The 20,212-nt window shown below is 53.6% G+C and overlaps 7 protein-coding genes across 9 annotated transcripts in view; 4 read left to right on the top strand and 3 right to left on the bottom strand.

The window, feature by feature from the left end:
* Nucleotides 1-265: 265 nt before the first annotated feature.
* On the top strand, nt 266-3,400 carry LOC131212358 (uncharacterized). Its single transcript, XM_058206195.1, has 2 exons — nt 266-1,384; nt 1,458-3,400. Exons 1-2 carry the CDS (start codon nt 538-540, stop codon nt 3,290-3,292), a joined length of 2,682 nt encoding a protein of 893 aa, XP_058062178.1. The 5' UTR covers nt 266-537; the 3' UTR covers nt 3,293-3,400.
* LOC131212359 (signal recognition particle subunit SRP72) lies at nt 3,193-5,781 on the bottom strand. The gene is made up of 3 exons (XM_058206199.1): nt 5,594-5,781; nt 3,670-5,527; nt 3,193-3,592 (listed from the first exon to the last, which is right to left on the bottom strand). Exons 1-3 carry the CDS (start codon nt 5,700-5,702, stop codon nt 3,436-3,438), a joined length of 2,124 nt encoding a protein of 707 aa, XP_058062182.1. The 5' UTR covers nt 5,703-5,781; the 3' UTR covers nt 3,193-3,435.
* A 92-nt stretch (nt 5,782-5,873) lies between these two features.
* On the top strand, nt 5,874-6,393 carry LOC131210650 (uncharacterized). Its single transcript, XM_058203928.1, has one exon. It carries the CDS (start codon nt 5,906-5,908, stop codon nt 6,377-6,379), a length of 474 nt encoding a protein of 157 aa, XP_058059911.1. The 5' UTR covers nt 5,874-5,905; the 3' UTR covers nt 6,380-6,393.
* A 219-nt stretch (nt 6,394-6,612) lies between these two features.
* LOC131212925 (phospholipid phosphatase 5) lies at nt 6,613-8,434 on the top strand. Its single transcript, XM_058207013.1, has 3 exons — nt 6,613-6,880; nt 6,958-7,343; nt 7,419-8,434. Exons 1-3 carry the CDS (start codon nt 6,723-6,725, stop codon nt 7,919-7,921), a joined length of 1,047 nt encoding a protein of 348 aa, XP_058062996.1. The 5' UTR covers nt 6,613-6,722; the 3' UTR covers nt 7,922-8,434.
* On the bottom strand, nt 7,966-9,494 carry LOC131212926 (acylpyruvase FAHD1, mitochondrial). 2 transcript variants are annotated; one of them, XM_058207014.1, is made up of 2 exons: nt 8,801-9,079; nt 7,966-8,729 (listed from the first exon to the last, which is right to left on the bottom strand). In XM_058207014.1, exons 1-2 carry the CDS (start codon nt 8,875-8,877, stop codon nt 8,108-8,110), a joined length of 699 nt encoding a protein of 232 aa, XP_058062997.1. In that variant the 5' UTR covers nt 8,878-9,079; the 3' UTR covers nt 7,966-8,107. The 2 variants fall into 2 exon arrangements, with proteins under 2 accessions (XP_058062997.1, XP_058062998.1); XM_058207015.1 differs by lacking the exon at nt 8,801-9,079 and adding an exon at nt 9,180-9,494 and having other exon boundaries at nt 7,971-8,729.
* Nucleotides 9,495-9,729: 235 nt separating this feature from the next.
* Nucleotides 9,730-15,414, bottom strand: LOC131212718 (uncharacterized). The gene is made up of 7 exons (XM_058206696.1): nt 14,126-15,414; nt 12,247-13,175; nt 12,045-12,178; nt 11,857-11,932; nt 11,679-11,773; nt 11,292-11,622; nt 9,730-11,222 (listed from the first exon to the last, which is right to left on the bottom strand). Exons 1-7 carry the CDS (start codon nt 14,524-14,526, stop codon nt 10,558-10,560), a joined length of 2,631 nt encoding a protein of 876 aa, XP_058062679.1. The 5' UTR covers nt 14,527-15,414; the 3' UTR covers nt 9,730-10,557.
* Nucleotides 15,415-17,727: 2,313 nt separating this feature from the next.
* The window catches only part of LOC131210730 (beta-TrCP), a 24,069-nt gene continuing 21,584 nt past the window's right edge, over nt 17,728-20,212 (top strand). For both annotated transcript variants that reach the window (XM_058204017.1, XM_058204015.1), the window contains exon 1: nt 17,728-18,046. In XM_058204017.1, the coding sequence (XP_058060000.1) occupies nt 17,993-18,046 (54 nt within the window). In that variant the 5' untranslated portion in view covers nt 17,728-17,992. The remainder of the gene's footprint in view (nt 18,047-20,212) is intronic.

The raw sequence follows: 20,212 nt of genomic DNA, 5'->3' as shown, positions 1-20,212 counted from the left end.
CGTCAGTGGGTGACGTTATTGCCACTGGGTTTCTGTTGTTGTTGAACAGCGCTGAAGGCCGATTTATGTTGCCATGGCACGATATCGCTGACGCTTATCGACCGACGTGCTAGCGAATGTTTATGTTCCAATATTGGGCTCATAACCATTTGGTCTTCTTAGCGCCGTACCCTTCTTTACGACCATTTCAAACGAGCAGATTCTCAGAACGATGAACGGGCGCATACGAATACCACGGTCAGTTGCAGATTGCAGTTGACACGCACACACAACTACAGCATTTCCAACACGAAATATCGAGTCAACAGTGAACATGAGCCAATTTTGATCTGCTATCAGTTCACAATATTTATCTGGATTCTCGGCTTGAACTTTGAACGTTAGCGTTAGGCAATAGCATTTTTGCTGTTGTGCTGTGTCCGTTTCACGCGTCTACGTGTAAAGTGTTGACCCTTTGAGGGGTCCGTGATCGGTGGCAGTTCGTACTGGTTACATTTGACGTGAAGACGAAGCATTGCGCAGAACCAGTCCTTCACAATGTCCACCGATGGGATAGCCTTTCTGATGGAGAAGTGGAGCAGCCGATACCTACCCCTGGAACAGAGCCAAAGGCGAAACATAGCGAACAAATTCTTCAAGGCGCGCAACGACATAGAAGTAACGAATATGCTTGGCTTCGCTTTCGGCTTGGAGCAGTTGGAAAGTGCCACCCCCTATACGGACTGGTCCGCAACCCTTCTGTTTGATCCGGCAAAGTGCAAAGAAATCCTGCAGCCGATCGTGGCGTGCATGCGCAGTACCGAGTTCTGTCTGCTGCCCCTGGCCATAGTTCCCAACGATGGGAAGGGCGTTGAGATGCAGATGCTGATCCGGGTGCGCATTTCGCGGACTACCGAGGAGTACGTCGATTTCTCGCATCGTAGGTACGAGAGCTTCGATGATTTCCTGAAATCGAACCGACTGCCGGGCTGCACGCTCCACTACCCCAAGGATGGCAAAGAGGAGTACGATGAGCGGGGCAAACTGTGCATCGAGAGCCGTGTTGTCAAGCACCCGATTAAGATTCTGAAGACGATTGCGTTGGTCGGGAGCGTTGTCGGGGGCATCGCCGGAACGGCCCTGATTCCCTTCGCACCGCTGGCCGCTTCGCTGGTGGCTGCCGGTACCAGTGGGCCAATGGTGGGGTTCGCTATCAACGATCTGGTCGACGGTATCCGCCACGAGAAACCCTCCGTGGTGGCGGTCCGCGCAATGACACTGACCACCAGTTTGGTCACCTTCGCGAACGTCGGTCTGATCGCGGCCTTGAAGGTGGGAAGGCTCCGCAGCATGCTTTCAGCGACGCAGCTCAAGTACCTCCAATCGGCTGAAGCGATCATGCAAAGTAATCAGGACCTCCGTGCGCGATTCGAATCGAGTTGAAACATACCGTTTTTTCCATTTTCTCATCGTTGCAGATGTCAACACTGGAGTGACGACGATGCACTTTGTGGCCGCCGTCATAAGTTCGGCCACCGGTTGGCAGAAGCTCGAAGCGGCCGATTGGTTGTGGTTGTCGGCCAATCTGTGCTTGGCTTACCGGGTTACCTACCACCCTGCCACGTCACCACTTTTATTGAACGATCTGCAAGCGACCGGTGTGGCAACATTCTTTCTAACAACCTGCCGCAACGTCCAGCCGAGCGTTTCCGACCTGAAACACAAGATCCTGCCCCGTTTGGATCAATGGTTGAACTTGCGGGGAATCCTTGAGGACTACGCTTCAAAGTGTGTCCAATTCAGCTTGGATGAAGACTTCACTACGCTCACGATCTTCGGTCACTCTTTTCAGTGCCATACACTGATTTACATTGACACCGACTTACTGCGCAAACTGTTCGGGCAGCTGATGATGGGTGCTGCTACTGTGGCGTCGATGGTTGGAACGGTTTGCAATCCTCAAACAATACTGAACAACCCCAGCGTGATAAAGGACGTGGTGTGTGCTGTGACGAACCTGTGCAAGTTGCTGTCCACCATCAAATGCACCGCAGTCGAGCTGGGCAAAACCATCCGATTTGGCAAAGGCCACCAGTTCACGGAGCAAACACTAATGATCTGGTGGAAGCTGCCAGACCACGATCGCCCGTCACTGCTGAGAGCCCTGGCCGAGCTCGACAAGGTGCAAACTCCGCGGCTGAACGAGTTGCGCTCGAGTGGAAGGGTTGACGAATCCACCTTCTTCAATTGGTTAGTGAAAACAGAAACGTACTCAGCGAGTCTTCAATTATTGCTGAAAGTAGCCGAGCTGACGGGTGAGGAAAAGATCATCTTTGGAGATGGGAACGATATTGTTATCAACGAAACGTTGTCGATACGGGTGAAAGATCGTGAGGTAGTGCATCATCGGCACAGCGGCACGTTTCTGCGTGACCAGCGGTTCTTGCGGTTGTGTAAAGATGTAGAATCGACTTTGGAGAACACGACTCTCTTAGACCGTGCCAGGAACGCCTGGGTACGTACGTTTCACAAGGACCACCTGCAGCTCGAAACGATCGATCTGCTGTGCGGCTTGTTTACTGAAACCCAACCGCTGACCTTGGCCGAAGCCCTGGATCACGCCCTGGACCATGAAGGCGCCACCGTTGGCCAGGTCTTCTACAACATTCTCTTCATCTGTCAAACTCTCAATAGGGCCCAGGAACGAACAGTCCAAGAGCGGCCAGCACTTGCCGCCCGTTTCCAGCAACTGCTTTCGGATAGTATCAAGATTGGTATGCACGGTTACACCCAGCTTACGTTCGATCCGCAAACTAGCCAAGAAGGGAACTTAGAACACGAAGGTGATGAAACTGATGCTACACTGCACGATAAGCTCATAGCGATGGCCAGAGGGCTGATGCAGCAGCAGCAAACGGCCTATTCCATCCTCAAGTTCCCCTTTGGTCCCCCGGAACGGGCCGCCTGTTGGTTGCACTTCGTGCCCGCGCTGCGCAATAAGGAGGGACGGGCGCAGATCACGCAAACGTTTAAGGATTTGCTCAGCAACGGCACTGCGAAGCTGCTCCAGCAAGCGGATGGCAAAATACAGCGCACCTCGGACGGTGGCTGCGCGATCGTATTTTGGCGCAACTATGCAAAGATCATTGTCGAGCTGCTACCACCCTCCTATGACCACCATCACCGTGGTCGGGATTGGCGCGGTTCCATCTATCTGTGCAACAGGAGGGCCACGGCCGTGAATTGGCCCCCCAAGGAACCAACGGCCAACGGTGCCCCGAAACCCAGGCAGCCGTGGCGTAAAAATGCCTGAATTTAGGAGTGCCCATTTTGTACGCGACACGCAGCCGTCCGCCCGAGAAGAGAAAGAGTTAGCATAGGTCTAGAATGTAATCAACTGTTTCCAATAAAATGCACCGTTTTCTTTATCTATGTCCGATTGCCGGCACTGCTCTCCTAGTGTTTGCCCTTCTTCTTCTTGTGCTGGCTCTTGCGGGGCAACTGGCGGGTGGCGGCTGCTGCGGCGGCCATCTGCTCCTGTTGCGATACCCCACCGCTCGTCCCGGGCGTCGCCGGAGACTGTTTCGTTTGGTTGTACGCCTTGCTCATGTCACTGAAAAGAGGAAAGGAAACGAAAAGCGTGTAAAAAAAACCTGACCACAAAAGCTACTGGGCCCCCGGTAGTCTTACTATTGATCGGCCTGTCCGGAGGCCGTTCCCTGGCTGCCCTTGATGACTTCCTTTACGCGGCGATCGCGCTTCTTGCGATATCCGGTTCGCTCGTATCGGGGCAACCACCGTTCCGGGTCAGGCTGTGCGCTGGGGTCGTAATTTTTCGGCAACTTTCCCTTGCGCTTCTTGCGCTTCTGGGTGCGGGCGGCCGCGGCAGCCGCCAGTTGCTGCTGCTCGGCAGCCCCCGGTGTGCCTGCGCCCGGTGATTGGTCCGCAGCACCGCGGCCACCAGTTCCGGAACCGGTGCCACCCGTCGTCGGTTGCTTGCGACGGACGGCCTTCGCGATCATCATCCAGTTCGTCGCCTCGAGCGCATCAATCTCCGACACCGTCGTGAGGGTCTCGAGGGCCGGAAGCCGGCGGCTCGCTTGCTGCGCCTTCTTCGGGTCGAACTGGGCGTACGCGATGACCAGTTGCGCCAGTAGCTTCACATCGTTCGGGTGCGTTCGGAGCAGCTCCTCCAGGCTCTTGGCTGCCGTTTCCGGCTCACCGCCCCGCAGGTGGAAGCTCGCTGCCTGGCGCCACATATCGCTCAGATCGGCGTCGCTGATACCGTGGGTGGTGTCCGTCTTTTGCCGCTTGTACCACTCGACCGCACTCTTCAGGATCTCCGAAGCCGCCTGCTTGTTGTCAAGCCCAAGGTGCAGCGTAACGAGCGCCGACACTACCCCCGGCCGGTAACGGGCCTCACCGAGCGATTCGAGGGTTTCGATCGCCGCCTTCCGATTGCCAGCCACCAGCTGCAGCTGTACGATGGCGAACCGTACCTGCAGCAGGGCGATCGTCCGATCGCGCGGCAACCGTTTGGCGTACCCTTCCAGCAGCTCGATCGCCTCGCGATGCTTCTTGTCGCGGGCCAGCTGGCTGACGCGCACCAGTAGCGCCTGAAACTCTAGCTCCCGGTGCGCCTCGGCCAATCGGCTGGCCAGCAGTCCGCACTCGGACGGGCTGGCAAAGTATGCAAGCAGACAGTTGTTGAAGGCGATCGTCTTGCGCTGGCGGCTGGTCAGCTTCTGTTCCGCCTGCTCCGAGCTGGCCACCTTCATCTTCTTCTTCGAATCGAACACATTCTGATCGCGGTTGATCACCACCAGATTGTTGCTCACGACCGCCGTCAGCGCGGCGTCGTTCGTCTTGTGGCGCAGCGCGTCCGCGTACAGGGCCGATGCTTCCTTCACCCGTCCCTGCATCTGCAAACAGTACGCCAGCTGCACCCTGATGACCGTGATCTCGTCGATAATGTCCTCCTCGCTTGCCCCGTCCTCCTCCAGTGACTCGCGGCACATCTTTTCGCTCGTGCGCAGCTTGCGCTCCGCGTCGCCAAACTGCTGCCGCCCGGCCAACGCACAAGCGGCATTGTAGGCCAGCTCGTACGTGTCCTCGGGAAGGTTAGCGGCACCGGCGTCCACCGGACCACCGGCAACGATGCAACGGTTCGCGGCCACCGCACTCATATTCGTGCGCCGCTCGTCATCGTAATCGTCGTGCGTGTTCTTGATGATCGTCCGGTACAGTTCGAAACACTCGTCGTACTTCTCGAGCCGGTAAAGGACCTGCGCCAGCAGCTCTTTCAGGTTCGCCGCCAACGAACTCCAGTCACCAGGGCCACCAGCGCCTCCTGCCGCCTCCTGTATGGTGCGGAGAGCCTTCTCGGCCCGGTTCAGGCGGTACTCGCTGTACGCCTTCTCGAACGTGGTGTCCGGAATGGACGTCCCGCGCTCGATAAACTTCAGCACTTCCTCGAACTTGCCGCTCTGTATCAGACACACGAGCTTACACTTAGCCGCCTTCCATTCCGACGCGTCGAGCCCGAGGACTGAAATTGTGTAGAAAAGGTATGAGAAATGATGCCGAGGCGCCGCGCCCCACTCTCCGGACTTACTTTTGTTTGCCGTCTTCAACGCTTTGTCGAACTCGGAGGCACCGCAGTGCTTATTGAGCTCCGTGTACAGCTGCCGTAGGGTGGTTTCCTTAGTCTCGCCTTTCGACATTGTGATTCGCGAGTTTGTGGTTCCGTCGTCCGTCCGAGAAATTATATCCACCAAACCAGACACGCATTCAGTGCGCTTCAGGGCCTGCTGACAGTTGAACGTTGACTTGGCACACACTCCTTCGAGCCAGCAACTGTCAAAGTCACATGACAGATCGAATTGACAGTTTGATCGGGCACAGTTCGCAGAAAATCGAAGCAGCGATGGAAGACTTCGGGACGGACGATTTGTGTGCGCTGCTGGACAAATTGTTGGTGAACTCGCTGGAGCTAATCGAGCGAGACGTGCGGCTGAGCCAAGAAGCGGACCGCCTCATATCCGACGGTAAACTCGACCTGGCACACACCCGCTTCACGAAAGGCCCGAACGCGGTGAGCGTGGTGCAGCTACCCACCGAAGACTACAACCCATTCCGGGCCCTCAGCACGGTCGCGGTTTCCCCGGACGAGCAGGGCGTACCGCAGCTAACGCTGGAGCGTCACGTGGTCCAGGCATCTGAAGAACGCATCGATCCAGCCTCGTGGTTCGGCATCTTGCGCCCACCAACGCTGAACAGTGCCCGCGACAAGTTTGCCCGTTCGCTCGATGCGATAGTCGAACGAGCGAATGTCCGCGCCACGCTGAGCAGCTACCTGAATGTGTTTGCGATGTTGAATAAACGTAAATCCGTACAGTAGGCCACGTCCTGTGTTGTTTGAGTTGTTTCCAATATGATAGCCACAGCCGCCTGCCGAGCCGTGACCGTCCCGTGTTCCGTGGTTGAGACCCAACGTGACGCACGTTGCGCACGGGTTGTGTGTTTACAAATACACTCCGCAGTGCACCATCGGACTCTTTCCCTCTGTAGCACTGGCGAGCAACTAGTTGTCCCTTTTTGCGCCATGCTGGTTCCAGCTTTGGGGTAGAATCGAACGATACACGTAATGAGACGATGTTTCATCAGAAACCGCGAAAAGTGAAGCCACCAGTTCGCGGCGAACGGAATCATTCACTCTTCTCACAGCTAACCCTGCAATCAGCATGACTTCAGCAGTGTCGAAAACGATGAGTCCGCCGTACGGTACCGGAAGTGGTGTGACTGCCGCTGCCATGCCGAAGAAACATCTGCGCACTGAACCCGCCGGGCTCAATCTTACTCTGGAGACCATCGTTCGGATTGTGTTGACCTGCATTTACATGTAAGTTAAGCGGCTAGCATCCCACTTTGAACCATCCTTACCGTCACCGTTTCATTGCTCCATCTACGGGCCTCTAGTGGTCTCGAGTTTCAGGCCCCGTTCGTGCGCAAAGTGCAACCAGAGGAACTGTGGATGTATCGGAACCCGCGCACCAACAGCTACGTCCCACTGACCATGCTGTGGCCAGTGGTGCTTGGGGTTCCCGGGCTCATCTTTTTGCTCTACTACCTACAGTCACGCGATCGGCAGGATCTCCGGTGCACCGTGCTCGCCTTTACGCTTGGGCTCGGTCTCAACGGAGTGCTCACCAGCACTCTGAAGATTGTGGTCGGCCGTCCTAGGCCCGACTTCTTCTGGCGATGCTTTCCGGACGGTGTGACGAACGAAGAGCTCCACTGTACCGGAACCGATCAGTGGGCACTGGCGGACGGGCGCAAAAGTTTCCCCTCGGGACATTCGTCCTGTAAGTGTCCTCCACACGTGGCCCTACCAGTACGCGGCAGTGTTAACTTGTGACTTTCCTTGCCTCTTCGTACAGTTGCCTTCGTTGGACTCGGCTTCCTCACCTGGTACCTGATCGGGAAGCTGCACCTACTCAATGAGCGTGGCCGTGGTCGGTCGGTACGAATTATTGCTGCCGGGTTGCCCTCATTCGTTGCGCTTCTGATTGCGATCAGTCGAACGTGCGATTATCATCACCATTGGCAGGACGTTACGGTGGGCTCGCTAATCGGGGCCGCCCTGTCCTATCTTTGCTACCGTCAGTATTATCCCGACTTCAGCGAACGCAACTGTCACCTGCCCTACGGCCGACAGCCAGCGGAACCAAACTCTCCGACCCACTCGAGCACAAACCGTACCATTGGTCTTAAACGGCCCGCACAGCAAGGCATGGCCGTGGCGGCATCACCGTCAAGCGATGGCCCGTCCGGTTATAAGACGCTACGCTCCACCAACGGTGTCGGCGACGAGGGATCCGACAGCGAAACCGGGCACCTGCTGTCCCCAACCCCTGACCAAAAGGAAGCCAAGTGGATCTAATCCATTCAATCCCACACTGAACCGAACTGTGTTATTACGTCACAAGCCATCGGAAGCTGCAGAATTCCATTCCCTCCTTTCGGTCCCGCATTGTTCCGAATGTGTAAACGAATTTTATTTTTACTATGTCATCCAAAAATATACAAAAGAGAAGTCAAACCAAGAAACCCCGCACGATGCGATGTGTTAGGAATCTTCTTCTTCGTTTGCCACGGTGCATTTCATTCGCACGATGCCATCACCGAGTCCACACTCGATCACGTCACCGGGACCGACGGGACCGGCACCGGCCGGTGTTCCCGTCAGCAGAAGATCGTTCTCCTCGAGTGTCATGAAGCGGGACGTGTACGAGATCAGCTCAGCGATTGGGAAGATCAGATTGGCCGTAGTGTCGTCCTGTTTGCGCGCCCCGTTCACATCGCACCAGACGCGCACCGAGACCGGATCCGGCAGCTCTTCGCGGGTGACGTATCGGCTGACCGGTGTCGAAGTGTCGAAACCTTTCCCCAAACACCACGGCAAGCCGCGGGGTCGTGCGTTCACTATGAAGTCCATCCCGGTCATATCCAGGGCAAGACAGTAGCCCCCGATGTAGGACATCGCTTGGTCGGCAGTAACGTTGGCACACCGCTTCCCGATAATGACGCCCAGTTCGGCCTCGAAGTTGATTTTACCACCGAAGACACGCGGCACGCGAATCACCGGTGTACCGGAAGAGGATGGATCGCCGTCCAGGAGGGAAGAAATTGGTTTAAAGAAAATCACCGGCGCTTCCGGCTTCGGTGCATTCGTGAGCCGCAAAATTTCTCTGAGCGTAACGGAAAAGAGTTCAAATAATTCGATGAACTAACGCATCCCAAGTGTCCATAGACGGTGTACCTAACCCAGTGTGCGTATCGTTGAGCATAAAAACTTAGTAATATTCCTCGGGAGTCGCGCATAAAGTAGAGGATCATGTGAAGGCAACGTTTGTATCTGAGGTGTAGACTGATAAGCTATCAATCAGATTATCAGGCCGAACATCACCAGTGCGCGATGGCAGTTTTTGTTCCATTTTTGAATCTCGTTTCCTGACGTAACGTGAAATAACTAATAACGAAAATGGCTCATCTTTCACATCACGGATTCAACTTCCGCGTGTCCATTGGAGCGCTGGTCCTTTTGTCCCTTTTTTTGTCTCCCCTTTTTTTGACCTTTTTTTGGTCCTTTTGTCCCTCTCTGTTCACTCTGCATGTTGCTCCAAATTGCGCCAACTTACTTGTAGTTTACACCGGCACCGATGATTTTTCTCGTCGACTTGAAAAACTTAGTCGTAGGCATCTTGGATGGCGTTTTGGAACACCGGGCGCACGGTGCACTTTGAATCGGTCTACCTTCAACACCGGAATGACTGCTCACACTCTCCGCGGGAGGTCAGCAAAGCGAGCCCCTTGCCAATCGATCGCTTCGATCGTTCCTACGTTTCGACGGTTTGTAACGAGAACTGTGATTGGCGCAACTTCATATAACACTTTATGACTCCAGCTCGTTCCAGCGATCCTAGCATCCCTCTCTGAGATTCACTGGTCAATGGGTGTTCTTGCTCGTCGCTTCACTCGCACGACATGATAAGAACTGTGCGCGATGCATTTGTGTACGAAAACTATGCTTATCGTGCCACACACACCGCCCTACACGCGCATACACGAAAGCCACCATCCGGGGGTGAGACCGTGAGACTGACCGCCTTAACACACCAGTGGAGGGAAACCGGTCCGCTAAGAACGGTGCGTAAACGAGCAACGTTTGACCCACTTAAATCTGTTGGACACGGGCGCGGCCATGCTCACCATAAATAATTAAGATGCCTTTCTCAATCTAGCAAGACCTTAAAGACCCAACATGCATTCATTGGCCATTCTGCTTCGTTTGTATTTTAATATCTCCGTTGTCCCTATTTCTAACGCAATCCAAAGTGTTTGTATGGTATTTCGAGAACTTAAAACTGATTAACACATTGTGGGGCGATGCGACGCGTTCGAACCGACGCGCGCCATCGTTCCCGTTTTACTCCCTTCCTCCTCAGCCTGTGCCACGGCGGTAAAGTGGTTTTCCGTTTCCTAACTATCCAAAGAAGCAAACAAAACAATTTACAACAAAAAATCGCTTCCGCCATGCGCGCCAACAACAATGTGATAGATTATGTCGCTCTTCTACTGTACTTATTGCCTATCTTACGTAAAACGGTGCACCTCCAGGGTGCGTGCGGGGGCAAGAAGCTTCTCCTGCGGCACACGCACACACGAAACACACACACACATATTTGCACACATCATTCGTTCTTCAGCCACTTGTTCGGGCCACCTATCTGTCCTACGATGTCTTTCTACACTTTTCAAGTACCTTAGTAATCCTGCAATATAAAAAAGCTATCAGCCCATGTTTTAGTGCCTCTGGTGGTTGGCCAATTTTATCGTTTCTCCTTCCGCGCTCTACTTCCCATTTGGCATTCGTCGATTATGGGCATCTGCCCGTTTTTCGCTATGATCGTACGATCGTGTTACCTAGTAGTCGTCTTGTCTTTGGCGCCCTTTCTACTTAGCCGTCGATAGAATCTTCAGGATTCGCCTTCTCCTAGCTGGGCTTGAGCTGGGCTCCTACTCGTGATGGCGCAGACCGCATATCGAGATGAAGGTACTAAAGTTCTGCAAGTGGCACGCCGGAATGACCGTGTAGGCGATACGGGCCACGTTCGCCGGCGACTGCAGAAAGCTTTCGATCGCTTCGAGCAAAAACTGTACCGATGTGATCGCATCAACCTGGTAGAAAACGCGTAAATGGACGGCTGGTTTCACTGGTGGCTCCGAGATCGATTGAAGCGATCGCTCCCGTGGTGGCCACTGCTGGGGCTGGTCCTCGTCGTTACGGTGTTCCACCAAGTCGTCGTTACGGTGTTCCACCGAGTCGTCGTTCGTGTTACTGTCGCTAGTGTTCGTCGTATTAGTGCTACTCGGATTGTTGGGCCCACTGGTGTCCGCTCCTCCGGACGTTGGACTCGTACTAGCCGTGCCGTGGCCGGCGTAGTCCTGCAATAGTTTGCGCAAAACGTACGCGATCGTATCGTGAATCTGCTCCTGGCTGATACGCTGCGCTAGCTGCCCGTGGTGATGCAGATAGTCATCCGTGAGCTCAGTCAGTTTTGTGGTCGATGTGGCGAGACCGGTCGAAACGTAGCACACGATCGAGGAGCAGTTATTTTCGTAGTTCCACCGCCGACGGATCGAAATCGAGTACTCGCCGATCGAACATCCCGTTTCTTCGTCTGGTAGAGAGGGCGATAGAAAGTTAAGGATGATCACCGAAAGCAGGTGCAAGTTGCCACGCCACTTACAATCAAACTTATCGTTATGCGAGTGGGCCCACACCTGCCACTCGACCAGGGCGCCACGTGGCAGCGACGGCACAACAATGTAGTCGATAATGGCGTTCGCTGTCCGTCGTTCCCATTGGCGCCGCGCTTCGTAGATGTAGGCCGGGTGCGTTACGAAGCAGATACCCTGCACCACATCCCTCAGCTGGCCACCCTGCGCATTCATCGCCTTCGCTATCCGGCTTAGGTGGCGCAACGTCAACTTGCACTGCTGCTTGATACCACCCTCGATGATGGTCATGCTGCCCGGTACCAGCGCGATCTGACCGGAGATGTACGTTATGTGGCCAACCTATCGAACGCAGTACGTAGATAATATCTGTCTTTCAGGCGGTGATGTGTGCTTACCTTTGTCGATTGGCTGTAGGTTCCGATGTTGGCCGGGGCCCAGTGAGAAATTCCTTGCACGTGCATCGTGTGGCGTCTGTGCTCGATCTCTGAAGCTAAACAAGGTGCAAAAAGGGACCGATACACGCCGTTAGCACAGCAGAGAGCCATTTGGCATCAACGGACGCGAAACACTCACCACTGGAGATGGGATTAAAAGCAACGGCCTCGAGAACGACGGCGCAATCGGCTGGTAGGGGACATTCGACACACACCTGCGAAGCATAGAGCACAAGACACATTGTTTTGGCACAAACAAACCTTATTTACCACCAGATCCAAATTGGACCAGAAAATCCGAGTTTTGTCAAACGAAAATGCACATACCCTGGTCGGTGGGTTGGCAAATTCGAACACTGTCGAGTAGATTTCATTCATTGCACCATACTCGGCCATATTTCGCACGTACAGAGTAATGTAGCAAATTTGCCGGAGCGTGAACCCACGGGATTGGACCATTTCTGTGGAAAAATGATTGAAAAAAGGTTTTTTATTATGATCGACCACCGATGAGCGCCACTCGGTGTACCTTCTAAGATGCGTAGGGCATTGGCCATCGCCTCGCGGGAATCCTCGCCGATGCCCTGAACCCCCGCGACCCACATCCAGCCTTTCGAGTTGACGATCGCCCGAGGAGTATTGATCAGAGGGCGACTTTCGCGGGCGTAGTGAAAGGGTGGAAGTTCCGGCACGGGTCCATCACCGGAAACTGACCCCACCTCGCTGGTCGATATGCTCGCTCGCGTTTTCGTGATAATGCGCACGGGCGATCGGGAAAGACCCACTGAACCTACTGACGCCTCGAGACTTGTGATTCCAGTAGCGCCACCGCCCAGTTCCTTCGTGATGCTATTGCTGCGTGACAGAACTACCGCGCCGCCGCCAATACCACACAGGTCATCCTTGCTGAAGGAGTTGCGCATAACACCACGGGAAACGGCCGCCACCATAGCCGCACCGCTACAACTGTTCCGCTCGATCAGCTCTAGCTCGGTCTCGCTGAGATCCGGATCGCTCAGGTCGCTGTAGCTTGATTCGTTCAGATCGTGGATAAAGTCGAGCGAATTTTTAATCACCACCGCTTCGATCCGTTCCTTCGGCACCAAGCGAAGTTTGGTGAAGTTTAGATACCCGACCGGACACACCGGATCGGCCGAGCTGATCACCGTTTGCACGTCATCGACCACGATGCGGCAGCGAAACAGCGGACAGTCCAGCGTAAACGTCTCGTATTCACCCCCTTCGCCACACACGTTCAGCCCGTACTTGTCCCGCATCAGCAGCAGATGGGGCTGCATCTCTTTGAGCGATTTGCCCAGATGCCGGTCCGGCATGAGCCCGAGGGCTGCCACCTTGATGATGATAGCGTGCACCTGGCAATCGATCATTTCCTGCAGCAGCTCGGTTTGGTCACGGCGCCACAGGTATGCCAGCGAGACAAGGTTCAGTCGTGCGCATCTGTGCCGAGGAGGGGTCAAACGACAATGAAACATTTTAGGAGAACAATGTAGTGAAATGTCAATGTGATTACAGCAGCAAAGCAAAGCAAATGTATCTTCCGTGATAAGGCCGCGGCTTATTGAAGGGGGCTAGATAACGGATGTCATAAACAGCACGCCACTCCCTGACCGTTCGTTACGCAGGTTGTACCGTCGACAGGAGGAACATTGTATTGAGACGTAAACATCTTTCCTCTCAATTTTCGCTGGCGGTTCACTGGGCGCCGGCCGGGTGAGATGTTGAATCAGGCCTTTCTTGTGTTACTAGACAAGTTTTCATCTCTCAAAAGGAAGGACTAATCTTAGCACGGAGTTTGACTGTCAGCTGTTTGGAAGGGTTACTCCAGACATTGCAGACATAAATTTTGTATCCCTATACATTTTTGAGGCTATTTAGTTTCTCATTCAATGAAACTATGATTTACACAAAAAATATGTGTGCAACACGAGACAGTGTAACGTGCACCTATTACAATACCTATTCTACTACAAAAAAGAATACAAGCGAGCATCGTCCCCGACCGCGTATGATTTGCTATTTTCATTCAATCGCAATTGCATCACGTTCGAGGAATTCATCCACCTAGCACGGATTGCTTTGATCCACGTTTTACAGCCTTCACAGCATGCGATGGTCACGAGTGTATCTCAACAATTTGTGGAACCGCAAAGCACGGCGTGCTATGGTATAGAGCACGTGCGTGCGTGACGCGCGCCATAAAAGAAGCCAAATATGCGGGCATCGTGTCGAGTGAGAGCGTCAAGCGAAAGAGACAGCAAGCGGAGACCGGCGCAGAGATTTGCCTCGATCCCAGATGATCCGCCGTGATAAGATAAGCGACCCAACAAACATACGCGCGCAATTGCATCGGAAGCCGTTAGCACACTACCACGCACGCACACACTTACACATTTTCAACGCGGACACGCTGATAGTCGGAAAGAATGGCGCCAACGGCGACGGCTTCGATGTGCTGCTCCCGCTGCACCATCGCCAGCAGCTCGTACAGATCCTCCACCTCGTCGTCCTCAGTTGGTTCGTAGTGGCCCTTGGTATTGATGGAGTTGCCCCGGGTCATCCGCCGGTAGAGCGGTAGTTCCATCGCCTGGGCCAGCTTCTCGATGCCCTGATGGCCAACCGTCTGGTACATGTAGCTGTCTAGTTCGTCGCGATCCTTGGGGTGTAGGTTGGCCAGGGCGACCACCTCGTGACCTTCGGCTGTCACCTGCATCATGTTGTACGTGCTGTCCTTTCCCCCGCTCACCAGCGCCACCACGCGCATCTTCTTACCGGTCGCAGCTGTTGTCATCGTAGGGCAATCTCAATGTTTTTTTTTTACTCGTCGAACAACTTGCGGTCCAGCGGATACCACCAATATGGAAAGCGAATGCGCGCCGGAACGTGACCACAGCAGAGAGTGCAACGCCCGGCCACTCCCGGGCTGCGCGCTGATGCGATTATGTCCCGAATCCTAGACAGACCTGCCAGGCAGGGGCAGCAACAGCTGCTTCCGTGCGTTCTTCCTTTTTCTCTGGTTTTCACTTGTGGCGCTACTGTCAACTGGTGGACACACAGGACAGTGGACGGCTGGATGTCGACGCAAGTGCGGAACTAACCACCATGCTGGTATCGGGCACCGAAAAGGAAGTGCACCAGTGGGTGCACCGTCTGGCGATCCTTCGGGCTGGGCCTATCACGGTCTGTCACGGGCAACGACGAAGACAACGACCTTCATCCGTTCTTCGCGGGGGGTTGAGGTTGCACCACCCCCCCCAACCCGAAACGAATCCCCTCGCTGTGGTCCGGCCGATAACGAGACTTATAACGAAGACTGTAATTTCACCGACCGACACCACGATTGCACGCACGCGGAATCAAACTCGGGCCCAAATCGCGGCCCAAAGGGAACTCTTCTCTGCTTGTGCAAAATTTTTCGTCGTTTTGGTCGTGCTTTTTATCAGACAACGATCGTATCCTTTTATGATTATCTCGCGCTTGCCAACACTACCGGTCTCGCTTGCTCCCGTCGGCCCGGCAGTGCTTTGGGTTTATCGTTCCGCTTCGCTCACTGCTCACCAATCCTTGACGCGCTCTCGCTCACTCGCTGTCAGGTAGTGCACACGCACACCATCTCAGTCGCACTCGCCAACTGCGAGAGAGAGAAAAAGCAACACCAACCGCTGGGCCGCGCGCACTAGGTTACTAGGATTTTAGTGACCGACTTTTCACTGCCCACCACTATTCGCACGCGGGGGTTTTCCCCGAAAATCAGGCGTACTGGCGTGTCCTTGGAGCGTGGTTTATTTTAGAACTCATCCGCGGCTCCGTTCGTTCGCGCCGATTCCTCTCGAAGGGATTCGATTATCAGCGACGTATTGTGCGGCCAATGAGCTGCTATCACGTTTTGAAGATAAGTAACGGCAACGCAGCCCGAAACAGTTGCCACCGCTATATGGTGAGTTTTGAATGCGTACGCGACTATCCTAGTTAAACTATCGGGATTGTCGCGTGCCACGGGCGAGCTCGGTTGTTGGCGCGTTGCGAACCAAAACACATTCGTCAAAAGTGACGCAAAACGAAAAGTGACTCAAGCAAAACGTCAAAATTCAAAAGTGACAGCACAGTGCCCTGCAGTCACATGGCGGAATCGAAATGTTTTAACTTTTATGAAAAGATGCTTTTATTTCGAACGTGGGATGCAAATAGCTTGACCAGCATTTTTTGCAGCCCTTCAGCTTCAGTGTGGCAGACTGTGAGACCATTTGAGTTTCGAACAGCGCTCACAGTTTCGAACATCCCATTCGCTTCTGTCGCCCAGCCCTGTCGCAGTTAGTGCCAGTCATCGGTGGTGCTGCTCGCGCTGGCCTTAGGCGGCCGTGCGTGGAACAGGGACAACGACGGCAGGTGATTCACGTGATTCGGGAAACGGTTCGATCGCGGTGGTGTCGCTGCGCTCAGCCGTACTCCATTTTCGCAGTTAGCTGACGTCACTCGTTCGGTGGTGTCGTTCGTTCCGCGTTTCGTGTGCCTCAGCTGCTGTCCGATGCTGCTGGGCGAAAGCAAATGTGTGTTTTTTCCTCTCGTGCGGTAGCAAAGCAGTCCATTTATCGTCGCTCATGTCCGCCGCATTCGGCTGCTCGAGGTGAGTTGCGGTGCGGCCAGCCAACATCGCCGTCCGTCACGGGCCCGCCGCCACCCCGCTGCACGCTAAGGTGACATTCTAATCCGAGAGCCTCTCTCGGCACGGCACGGGCAAGAAAGGTGTTCGCGCCGCCATTGTCTGTCCACGGTGTGCCCGCTCGCAGTCCGTGGCGTTTTATCGATTGTCCTCGTCGCTGATCAGGTGCGGTGCATCATCCCGGGTGTTTGGTGTGGTCGTGCAACAATATATAGCCATCCTTCGTACGGATCGAAACAAAGCGCAAACCGTGGTGTACATGCGAGTTGCTACTTGCAGGGCGAGAAGCTGATGCGGAATTGGCACGGCCAAAACATCGCCTCGCATCGTGGGGGTGCGTGTGCATCCGTGAACCCAGCCTCTCGGTGGAGCTTTTAAAGTGCCCGCATCGCAGTCAAAGTCGAAAGGGCCTGCCACACTTTCCTTGGTTACCAAAGCACCGTTTCCTTCGACCATCGTTCAGTGCATCTCGGTGTGAGTGCGCGCGCGCGCATGATTATGTGCATGGGTGTGCGTGTATGTGTGTGCGTGCGTTATGCTCACAGCATAAATACATAGAACGGGGTGTTGTGCGAGATGAAAGCATCTTTTCTAGCGAGCGCCAACTGTGTGGTTTCGTGAAAAGAATGAAAATTTTCCCTCGTTCCAATGCACTGCGGTGACCGATACCACATCGGTCGCTTGCAGCAAATTGGCGGTTCGATAACGAGCCGTTTCAATCGAGATGTTGTCGATGGAACGAATAAGCATAAAATCAGCCAAATTTATGCTCGAAGTGAATGACCAAAAGGAAAGCAATGAGTGAGCATCTTTCGAGAGGTGCCTGCTGTGGTGGAGCGAAACGAGAGAAAGAGAGGTGCGCTGCTCGCTCTTCGATGAGCCCGTGTGAGACTTTTCGAGTGTTCCTCACCATAGTGAGCTGTGTTGTGAGGAAAAGTGAGACGACGGTAGCGATCTTTAGGCTGAAAGATGCTACAGGACGCCTCTCTCTCACAGGCTGCAGTGCATTTTGACGCACTTCAAATGACAACACGTGCAGCTGGCGCAGTGGTCCACGGGATCCTTGTGCGGTTTTTTTTGCACTCTCTGTACAAACGTCCTCCTAATGATCTTCTATCACACCCAGCCGCAGAGCTCGACCACGAGAATCGACTTGTTTTGTTAGTAGCTTTTAGGATCTAGTTTATATGTTTTGCTGTTAGCGACTGCAATGCGATCGAGGGTAAAAATTAGCACTGTGATCGTCAAATGTTTGTTTCACTTTTACAAATGGATTGTTTGTTGTTAAAGTTTATGATTAAATTTTAACAGAGTCTTCTGCCGTGATCTCTAGTTAATAGTGCCGCGATCGCTATTGGAATAAACACACACGCGGTCAATCGTACGAAACGCAACACAGTTTTATGGTGCTACAGCAGTGATTCGTAGGATACTCCGGGAGAGCGCATTCAACAACCGACCCTCATCCGCACATCCCTTTCGCTGCTGCTGTTTAATATCGAATATCAGAATCGGAATTGCCTAGAACGTTTCTGCGTTAGCTGAAGGGAGCGTCCGATCGATCGTTGCACTTCGCAACAGAAAACTGGATACCGATATGATGAAAATGGAAACGGATAAAATTATGGACGACGCGATCAGCAATACACAGGTAAGGTTCATATCTGAGAAGATCGGCGGGATCTTCTTCCTCGTTTGGAGTGTCTAGCGTACCGGTAGCGTAGCTCAGACCAGAAGCTGCATTCCAAACGTCGGATCCAGCTCACATCATTATGTCATTTACGGAGAAAGGCAGCATTTTTTTAGCATCAACCAAGCGGGGCGAGATTGCGCGCGCTTCCTTCATAACGCTCATGTTTATGTGCACATTTTATGCCCCCGGCACACGAGTGTTGCCTTCGGATTGGTGGTTGCCCCCCTAAACTTGGCTCGGGCCAAGTGGTAGCAAGCGAATTGAAAATGAGGAATGAAATTAGTTTCACTTTCTACGGGAAAACCCCACAAATCGTCCATCCGATAATGCGGTCCATTCATGGTCGGACCGAAGAGCGCTCCTCGTCGCCGGCAGGAAGGAAACCGCCGAGGAAGTTGGCCACCGCACCAGGTTGCACCGAAGTTTCCTTTCGTCCACTTTCTTTCGCGATTGCCCGCTCCAATGCGGGCGATAAATTTCCGTTCCGTCCCGTGCGTTTTTCGCGGCCACGGCGCTTGCTGAACTTTCTCGGAAATGCGTGCCCCGCCGCACACATGGGCACGTGTCGATTAGTACCGTCCCTTACGGACCTTTTTTGCCGATGAAACCAATTCGTACCCGTGTAACAAGAAATACGTTGCTTTAACGAGGCCCGATAGCCTTAAATGAAACAAATCTGTTGCCACAATCTACCGTGCCCGGATGGCCGGAACCGTCAAGGAACGGCCCCTGCGTGTGGTCAAAACGAACGAATAGTAAATTAGTTTGAATATTTTCATTCACTTTTCACGCCCTTCGCGCCGGGAAATCAAACCCGTTAAGCAGCTTAACGGCGTAAAAGAGAAAGTTTTGCTCATTTGCATGTTTAACCCGGGTGGGAACTTGGTTTTTTGTTGAACTTGGCAGACGACGCTTGTCGCGTGAGTTTTGACCCACTTGCAACGCCAATATTTCCTGTTTCTCTATCACTCATCACGTGCGGTGATCCAAACACACTGGATAGGGGCCTTATATTTAGCTTCAATAACGTTGTGTGCCGTAAATGCAGTTTGATTATGATGCTACTTTGAACAGCCAAGCACACGTCCCTCTCGAAGCACTCAATTGCTTTTCAATTCAAATTGGTCGATGTTCCCCGTCAGTGTCCCAACCGAACATTGAAAAGTCATTTCGTAATCGATTAAGGCGCCCTTAAGGGATGCTGAAGACCGTGTCCGCTGGGGGACCATGTGTAACACATTCATATTTTAAACGGTGCCTTGCGTGGCTCGACCGCCAGTCATCCTTGCGGTCCCTGGTCGACAAAATAGCGTACATTGTCACTGCACAGTCCGCAAGGTAAACATGGCTGGTCTGGCACACACATGCACGCGATCCGGTGTCTGTTTCAGTTCCTTTCCCCCTAGCTTCCGGAAATGGACGGCGTGAGCTGGTGAACGATGTGTGCCCCCCTTGTGGTGTGTTCGTTGCTGTGGGTCAAGAACTGCGAATCGCGCGAATTAAGCACTCGACGTCGTGCCGGAGTCAAGAGACACTCAATCCGGAAGTATGACCTCGGGTCGAAGTCAGTTCCGGTTTCATGGTCGCCATTCGATTCACTCGATTCTCTTCCCGTCGTGATCGAGCACAAGAGCAGCGTGATCTACGTGATCGTGAGTTTTCGATTTCTTTTTTGCTGTTGCTCCCCGACGTAAGAGTAACATAAATTTGCACCGGAATACACATTAAAGGTTCTATCGATTGGTCGTTGTGTGTGTCTGTCGAGGGCAGTGCATGTGCCATCGATAAGAAGCAACACACATACACACACCCATTCTCTCTCGCTCTCTGGATTGCCAAGGTCCTTTCAAAACAATGACCGAAAAGGCGGACGACAAAAAGAGGAAGTCAGAGCACGCCTGTCTCAGATGATGTCGGGTGCTTGTGAGTGATGCAACCGACGTTGGGATAGGTTGGAATTTTCTCTCCAAATCGGACTCGAAATTGGATGGCCGTTACTAATGCACTTGCATTTTTAGATTTGCTCCGCTCCGATCCGAGCACATTTCGAAACCGATAGGGAGCTTTTTCCTCATTTTTGGGCCGTCGGTTCGGGGTTGTGTAGATTTCACGAGTGCAGTGGTT

This window comes from Anopheles bellator, chromosome 2 (assembly GCF_943735745.2).
Source record: "Anopheles bellator chromosome 2, idAnoBellAS_SP24_06.2, whole genome shotgun sequence".
NCBI classification, from domain to species: Eukaryota; Metazoa; Arthropoda; class Insecta; order Diptera; family Culicidae; genus Anopheles; species Anopheles bellator.
The sequence above is the reverse complement of the archived record's forward strand: the minus strand, read 5'-3'. Positions and strand labels throughout refer to the sequence as shown.